Raw genomic sequence first — 8851 nt, 5'->3', positions numbered from 1 at the left:
TGGGCAAGACAAAATATTTAAGTGCCTTTGAACAGGGTATTGTAGTAGGTGCCAGGCTGCTGGATTTTTCACATTCAACTGTTTCCCGTGTTTATCAAGAATGGTCCACCACCCAAAGGACATTCAGCCAACTTGACACAACTGTGGGAAGCATTGGAGTCAACATAGGCCAGCATCTCTGTGGAACACTTGACACCTTTACGGTGGCCGGGAAGTGCAAAGCAACATTACAAAGAATGAAACACTTTTACAAAGCTCGAGACAAATTAACATTTTGGAAAACAAATTAACATTTTATAAAACAAATTTACATTTTATAAAACAAATTTACATTTTATAAAACAAATTAACATTTTAGAAAACAAATTAACAAGACGCAAAACACTTTTACCAGTCCCGAAACAAATTTACAAATGACAGATTCTTGACGGAAAGGGAATGTACCACATACCGGAAGTGACACGGAAGTGATGAGCGTGGTCTTTTCGTGTTGTTGTTGTGGAGTTTATGGCGTCAAAGAAGTTTATGGTGACCGCCCGAACATGGACTGCGGCCGAGGGATGTTTTGCCCGTTTTGTGGCAAACACATGAACAGCTTAACGCGGTTTTGCTTTACGTGTGGTCGGTGTTTGGAGTTTTTAAAGGACGCGGACAAGACGGAAACATTGGAAACACAGGGGACGTCTCGACAGTCGGACAGTGCTATGCAAAGTAAGTTTAGCAAAACCAAAACGCTAGCTATCTAAGGACAGTAACGCTAATGATTTTTTGAGCGGCTTCTAACTTTCTGTTTCGGAACTCTGTCCATTTCTGCAGAACAACCATGCCCATCATACAAACAGTTCATGGAGTACAGAAGCTCGAAATCAAAAGAACGACAGTCTTTTAACTATGGGCCAAAAGGAAGATATAGGCCTAAAGAAAGAAAACACGTCCAGGTAAGGTGTATATACAATTTTGCAATGCTCTATATGTATTTGTGTGTTTGTGTATATTTATTTTACCTATGTATACATTAATTATATCTTTGTTATTTTACTAGATAAACGTAGGATTGATGGTGCCAAGTGGAACTGATTTAAAACCTCTAAGAGGGAAAACACTACCGTTATTTACAGACCCAGAGGTAGCAGCACCTGATCTACTGAAACAAGCTGTCCAGAAAATGACAACATTTAACAAGGACATGCACGAAGGACCTTATGTCCTTTTGTATCCAGACTGCTCAGAGGTGGTTCATGTGCCTGGGTCAGAAAGGCCATTCAAATTGGCAGAATATAAAAAGGAAATAGGAAAGGCATATTCCAGGATCACTTTTTTCATTTGCCTAGAAAAACACTATAAAAGAGGTTAGTGGATCTCATGATTCAATATTTTTACATATTTAGATACTCTGCTGGAGGATAGATAATGGTTGTTTGAATTATTTTTTTCAGTGGATGATACCTCAGACTCTGATTCTGAAATTGTCATCACAACAAGGAGCACAGCTGAACTGAATCGTGCTGACACTTTGGTACATCAGTTATTTCTCTTTTAAAAATATTTATGTATGTTTGTATTTATTCATTTTCATATAATTTATTAATTAGATGTACATTGGATTTTAAGCATAAAATCAATGTCCTGGTCAATATTTTAGTGGAAAAAGGCTTGTTTTGATTATTTTGCAGTAACTATTATACAGTAACACAGACAACCATTCAGCATTGATATATACTGTATGTGGTAATGGAAAAATAATGGAACCTGTTGAAAGTTGTTGATCATTTTATCCGTTTCCTCTCAGGTTTTTGAACCACAAAATCAAGTACTCCCAAACACAAGCTGGACGATGAAAGGTAGGTGTTGCACACTTGGACACAAAGGAATTTTCACACGTGCAATAATAATTCATATTTTGTTGGGCTACAGTGCTTTCACTACCAGGTAAAGTGCAATTTCACCTTTTTTTTTATTTAACTCACAAAACTGATAAAACTACTAGCAGATATTTCACTACTTATTCACATACACATTATACATACATTTATATTGCTGCACATAAGCTCAACGTTGCTACATGCTATCAGCTGTTTCTGTAACTGACTGCGGTGCCCCCTCGCTCCCTACCTAAAGGACCCACAGCTGCCTGTGTGAGCAGAGCTTTACAGAATAAACCCACTGAAATACAGTTGCTCTTGCAGTTGAATAAACAAAAATTAACCAAACCATTAAAAAAAACACGTGAGAATGAAGTGGGGGGTATCCACTGTCCATTCATATGTCCCACATCACTGTCGATCCTGCATAGGTACTATAGGCCTTTACTGAAGTGGCACGGTCATCCAGAACCAACTTAAAGAACTCCAACACGTTTCGGCATCTAGCCTTTGTCAGGGAGTCAAATAGATGTAATGAGAGACACTGTTTTTTTTTTCTAGTGGTAATCCACCAATAGGAAACATGGGACACATCCATATACATAATGTTTACATGATTTGACTATTGTAGGCCTGAAGGACACCTACTGGTTTTAAGATGTCTACAACACCCACTCTAGCCCAGAACACCTTGGACACTAGAAAAGACCCATTGTCTCTCATTTCATCTGTTTGACTCGCTGACGAAGGCTAGATGCAAAAACGCATTAAAGTTCTTTTAAATTGGTTCTGTATGGCTTGGCCACTTGCAATACAAGCATTTTAATAGTTAAAAAATAGTAGTTTGAGCTTTCTTTTATTTTATACCTTTTCCATTAAAAAAGAAACTCAAACTAACTCAGATTTGAGTCCAGGAAGCGCTCCTATCCACATGTTCTCAAAATAATCTTTTTTTTTTAATACATCTTTCTGTTCCCTCTACTACTACATGCTACTCAAAGCTACATTATAGCCTTTATCATGGAGCTAATCATTTTAATATGTTTTATCATGTTTCAGAGATGCACCAGGACAATCAACAATTCAGCCAGGACAGGTAATAAGGCAGACTGTGGCAGCATGACATTTCTTGCTTTCAGTGTTGTTGTTTCAGACATTTTAATCTTTTTTTCAGATAGTAATATCTGATGCTGAGGATCTGGATCCACCGGAAGCAAATCCAGAAAAAATGTCTTGCTACAGGTAAGTAAAAAAAATAGAAAAGATAATGACTGACATAATTTAAATGTATTGAACTGATTACATGGGGAAGACATTTTTGTTTGTAAGATGTTTTAACATGGAAATGGCAATTTCCCAACAGTAAATACACAGACCTGTATTCACCAAATGTTGAGCAGGAGGACGAAGAGCCGGTTTCTGTCAATGTGAAGAATTTCCAACACACAGCAATGTAATATGCTGTTGACTATAGCACTCCAGTTTTTTCACTGTACAATAGTTCTTCTATATCTGGAATATCCACAAATGAATTAACTTTTTGTCATTACAGGGAGGAGACGGACATTGCATTACCTGACATCGTAGCAAACCTGTCTCTTCCTATTGATCATAAAAAAGTCAGCCGGTTTAACATCTCAAGGGCTAATGTTTGGGATGGGGCAGTCAGAGGTTTCAAGTGTACAACATATTCTGAAACCTGTGACATGCTGGTGAAATTTACTGATGATACTGGTGTTCTGGAAGAGGGAATTGACACTGGTGGTCCAAGACGAGAGTTTTTAACTCTGCTGATGAAACACCTAAAAGACCGGCCCATTTTTGATGGACCAGAAGGACATCGGTTCTTGGTCTACAATGCAAAGGGTATGCATATTGGTTGGATGTGTACTATAGGCTACTAATGGTTGGTTAATGCTCATTGACCATATATATCACATGACATATGCTTGCATATTACAGTATATACAGCAATAAATTGTTTTAATTTTGCAATATGAATTCATTCACAGCTGTTAGGGAGGATGAATACTACTTGGCAGGAAAGATGATTGCTGTGTCAGTTGTGCATGGAGGTCCAGGACCCCATTTCTTGTCAGAAGATCTTGTACATTATCTTGCAGGCCAGCCTTTATTCAAAGCAACAAATAATTTAATAACTGATGAAGAAATAGGGAAAGCTTTGCAAGAGGTGAGAATAGCATAAGGGTATGGTAGGGCAGAGTTTTTCATACTTACTGCAGTGTTATTTTGAGACAATGTTTACTTCCTATATCACGTGCGGAATATATTTAATTAATTTATTAGTTTTTGATAGTGTAAGATTACACCTTGCTATGTACGTTATTTAAAAAATAGGCAAGGAGATACAGTGCATACAGTTATTGACTGGGGTGTTTTTGCCCATTTTCATGTCTTTCAGATTGAGAATGCTGCTTCATTGGATGCTCTGCAAGAATGTATGATGAGACACAGCACAATGTTACAGACAGCAGGTTGTCTGAAACATGTGGCTACTGTGGAAGAAAATAAAGAAATCGTGTCAGACTACCTCCAATGGTATATCATTGACCGCAACTCATCTGTAATTGACAGGTAAGATGATATTTGTAGTGATGAGATTTTTATTTATTTATGTATGAATTTTTTTGTTTGAAATGCCTCATGGTCCCCATCTTTGGTTTATGCAAGTATGTATATCTGTTATCAATTTGTCCTTAATCAGAATTTGTACCTTAGTGTATTTCAACGGATATGTGATGTCACTTCATTCTGTGTCAAACTACAGTGCCTTCATTAAGTCTGCACACCTTTATAGATTCAATTTAAAATATATTTAAATCCTTTTCCTCATCAATCTACACACAATACATCATAATGACAAAGCAAAAACAGAAATTAGATCTTAGGTTTCTCCTCCTGACTAACTCTTCCATAGAGGAAAATCAGTCCAGTTACCCCTTAAAGTGATCCATCCACCTCTGCTGCACATCTGGCAGCAGAGTGATGGTTTGAGGCTCACTTTACCCATCAAACCCTTGATGACTTGCTGCTGTTTATCCAACCACCGGCTCCATACTGTAGCAGTGTCATTTACATATGGATCTATTTCTGCCCTCAGTTCTCATAGAGATCCTGACATGCAGAGAGGTTTTAGTATCTCTTGTAAATGTTCCTGAAAATCAGATATAAAGAGTGTGGTGATGTTGTGTGTAAAGCCTGTAGCTTCATACACGAGGAATCCAGGCTGGAATTACTTCCAAAGGTGCTTCAACAGTGTACTGAGAAAATGGTTAATTAACTTGTGCGAATGTGATATTCCAGTTTTTAATTTTTATAAAATTTGCTACAATTTCTAAAAACTAGTTTTTGCTTTGTCATTATGATGTATTGTGTGTAGGCTGATGAGGAAAAAGATTAATATTACTATTTTAAATTGAATCTATAACGAAACAAAGTTGTGAAAAAGTGCAATGGGTGTGTAGACTTTCTGAAGGCATCGTGTGAGTGCTCAAGCCACCCATCCGTCTGTGTCATTCCAGTCTTTTGTTTCTGTGTGTTATACTTACAGTTTGTAACAATTAACGTTTAATGTGCAATGCAAAAATAGGGTTTTTGAAATCAATTTTCAACAATGTTAAGGTGGATAGTAATTGTAGAGAAGAGAATATTTAATAGTTTTCTTTAGATAATTTTAAATTCAATTGGCACTACACAGCAGTGAAACAATGTTTGTGTTCACTCTGTAGATTCAGAGATGGTCTTTCAACCCTGGAGTTTTTGACTGCACTACAGCAACACCCTACTTTGCTGGCCCCTGTCATGTGCCACTCTGAAAGGCGACTCACTGCTTTTGAACTTGAGAGACTCTTCAAACCTGACCTCAGTCCTTCGGGGAGTAATCGAAGACTTAAAGAAAGTCAAACCATGGCCTACTGGGAAGACTATCTCCTTGATTGTGAAGGTTTGTTAGTTTGTTTTTTATAACTAGTTAAGAAAACACATGGCAGTGATGTATCTGAATTGTTTTTCTTTGCAGAAGGCCAGGCTGCTGTGTCTGTGGAAGATGTTTTGATGTTTGCTACTGGGCTGTCTTCACTTCCCCCATCTGGCTTGGAACCACTGCCACAAATAGAGTTCCTGGAGGACTCTGCGTTCCCAATGGCAAATACATGTTCAAACTCCTTGAGATTACCACTCCTAGACTCATACACTTTGTTTAAGTCACAAATGGACTTTGGAATTCAAAATAGTCCAGGATTCGGCTGTTTCTAAGCTATATGATGGATGACCCCTAGAGTTAAGACTCTGAAAAAGTTGTTGTTGTTAAAGGTTAGGGTTGGGCATCATTTAGATTTTAACGATTCTGATTCCAATTCCGATTCTTCCTTTTGATTCCGGTTCTTATCGATTCTCGATTCCGATTCTTTGAGTGGTGGAGTTGAAACGGGTCACATGCTTATTTCACAAATAAGAGGAAAGTTTTATTTTGATTCAAAGGTGGGTTGCAGTTTGACGGGGCTTTTTCAATGTAAAATAAAGCCACACTAGAGCACCGCTTACTGTGCTCCATGGCTGCAACACAACAAGCACCTGGCCGCTACAGAAACCAAAACTTGCGCATGTTAAATTTGGAACCCATGATCAGATTTGAAACCCAATCCTCCAAAACGATTCCAATAAAGAAACAATTCCGATGGAATCGTAATTTTTTTAACTATTCCAAGTAGGAATTGGTTCTTGATGCCCAACCCTATTAAAGGTGCACTTTTAAAGTGCAGTTGCCAAAGTTGTTTTTATAATGTTACTGTATGTGAGCATGTTCTTTTCTCACAGTAAACATTTTGAAAATGTTTTAGATCCATTACTCTCAATACTACAAAAGTGTAATAAATACTGATTACTATTTTTGATTAATTTACTTCACACTTAAAAACAATTAAGCTTTGGGTGACAGATTCATAAATATTGTGTTCAGACAGACAGCAGTATTCCACCACTACAAAAAAACCTCCCTTTTTGATCATTTCATAGCTGAGCCATTTCTTTTAGTTTCATGTACAGTTCGGATGCAGACTCCCAGTTGTCTGGCTTCTGTAACTGATTGTGTTCCATGGCAAAGTCCAAGTACTCCTGCATGTTTGGGTCCCCACAAGGAGTCATTGACAGGCTAGCCTCAGGAAGGGCATCCAGTTCAGCTTGTTCACTTTGAAATCTGCAGTCTCTGGAGCCAAACCTATGTTAAATAGAATACATAATTGCATTTATTTTCATTTAAGCTAAAACGTTACATTAATGCTTTTATCTGTTTATTATCACCAATGTATCACCTGTGTGGTAAATAGTAGAGTTCATTGGGCACTCCTCCTGGACATGCTGCTGTTCTGGAAGGGCGAATCCTGTGGCTGTTCCACAGTCTCACACACTCATCCAAGTCCTTCTGAATAACATCACCAAAGCAATATCTCAATAGGCATTGATGCTCATGACTCCCGTTGAAGTATCCGGCATCTCTAAGGTCGGCAAATAACTCCATCCAGAACTGAGACCTATAGAAATGGATACAAATGTTTAGTTATACTATAAATAATAAAGGTTAGTTATAATGAAATGTATGGTCTGTGCATCTTTTGGTCATTCGATTTTCTTTTCAGGAACAGCTACTTTTCCTGACGGGCAGGATTTGCTTTACAAATTTGTATTGATAATTATTGTGCTCGTTTTTCATTAATCGTTCCTGAGAAGAAAATCGAATGACCAAAAGATGCAATGACCCTTTATGAAGACAACTCACCTTCCCTTTCTAAATATAGACCACCAGGACTCAATACGCTGGTTATTTATAGATGAGCCGTACATGTGGCTGGACGCTCTAGAGTAGTAGTCACTGTGATGGTGGCGTAGGGTACATTGAATTGCAGCCATTATGCCGTTCTCAGTGCCGCAATCAGTCCTCAGTCTCATGGGGATGACACCGAGGTTTCGCACACATGACATGAAATAGTGAGCAATCACTGTTGGGTTATTATTTGTTGGTCCACATTGAAGCCACAATACTTTACGTGAAAATCCATCTATGCATCCCGAAATGGCCAAACCGAATGGCTTAAGTTTGTCATAACCATCTGCGTGCCACATATAGTTAGGTCCCATTGAGTGGTAGGTTCTTCTTGTAAACCTTCTGCGTGCTCTGCTCTCACACCCTCGAGGATTAAGCTCCCGGAGCAAATTCATCACATCATCTCTCTTCACTCGAAGATTGTACTTTTGTTTAAGTACTTGCCACATCGTGCGGTAACCAAATAGTTGTCCAGGTCCACGAAGTTCAAATCTGATGGCGTTACTCACGGCGTTTGGTGAGGAATAATCCTTTCTGCGGTACAACCCGGCTTCGTTCAGTTTACTTTTAAGAGTCCTCAAGCTGATGTTTACACCGTGTAGACTTGACATCATGTCCACGATTACAGCGTACGAGTGACCCTCGTTAAAATATTGAACGCAATGATGCAGTATGTCTGGTGTTTCCGTCTGGTCCGCGTCCTTTAAAAACTCCAAACACCGACCACACGTAAAGCAAAACCGCGTTAAGCTGTTCATGTGTTTGCCACAAAACGGGCAAAACATCCCTCGGCCGCAGTCCATGTTCGGGCGGTCACCATAAACTTCTTTGACGCCATAAACTCCACAACAACAACACGAAAAGACCACGCTCATCACTTCCGTGTCACTTCCGGTATGTGGTACATTCCCTTTCCGTCAAGAATCTGTCATTTGTAAATTTGTTTCGGGACTGGTAAAAGTGTTTTGCGTCTTGTTAATTTGTTTTCTAAAATGTTAATTTGTTTTATAAAATGTAAATTTGTTTTATAAAATGTAAATTTGTTTTCCAAAATGTAAATTTGTCTCGAGCTTTGTAAAAGTGTTTCATTCTTTGTAATGTTGCTTTGCACTTCCCGGCCACCGTACACCTTGTAGTGTCCATGACGAAT

At 38.4% G+C, this 8851-nt stretch overlaps 2 protein-coding genes across 2 annotated transcripts; one reads left to right on the top strand and one right to left on the bottom strand.

The window, feature by feature from the left end:
• The first annotated feature begins 423 nt into the window (after positions 1-423).
• Positions 424-6768, top strand: LOC121586303. The gene is made up of 13 exons (XM_045226565.1): positions 424-711; positions 817-938; positions 1043-1349; positions 1437-1516; positions 1790-1841; positions 2922-2948; positions 3041-3104; positions 3226-3315; positions 3415-3728; positions 3875-4053; positions 4285-4457; positions 5612-5826; positions 5902-6768. The coding sequence occupies exons 1-13, from the start codon at positions 471-473 to the stop codon at positions 6135-6137; spliced, it is 2100 nt and encodes a 699-aa protein (XP_045082500.1). The 5' UTR covers positions 424-470; the 3' UTR covers positions 6138-6768.
• On the bottom strand, positions 6763-8623 carry LOC121586304. The gene is made up of 3 exons (XM_041902896.2): positions 7657-8623; positions 7193-7411; positions 6763-7098 (listed from the first exon to the last, which is right to left on the bottom strand). The coding sequence occupies exons 1-3, from the start codon at positions 8574-8576 to the stop codon at positions 6891-6893; spliced, it is 1347 nt and encodes a 448-aa protein (XP_041758830.2). The 5' UTR covers positions 8577-8623; the 3' UTR covers positions 6763-6890.
• Between the last annotated feature and the right edge of the window lie 228 nt (positions 8624-8851).

Source organism: Coregonus clupeaformis, chromosome 17 (assembly GCF_020615455.1).
Source record: "Coregonus clupeaformis isolate EN_2021a chromosome 17, ASM2061545v1, whole genome shotgun sequence".
NCBI lineage: Eukaryota > Metazoa > Chordata > Actinopteri > Salmoniformes > Salmonidae > Coregonus > Coregonus clupeaformis.
This window is presented reverse-complemented; position numbering and strand designations above follow the sequence as displayed.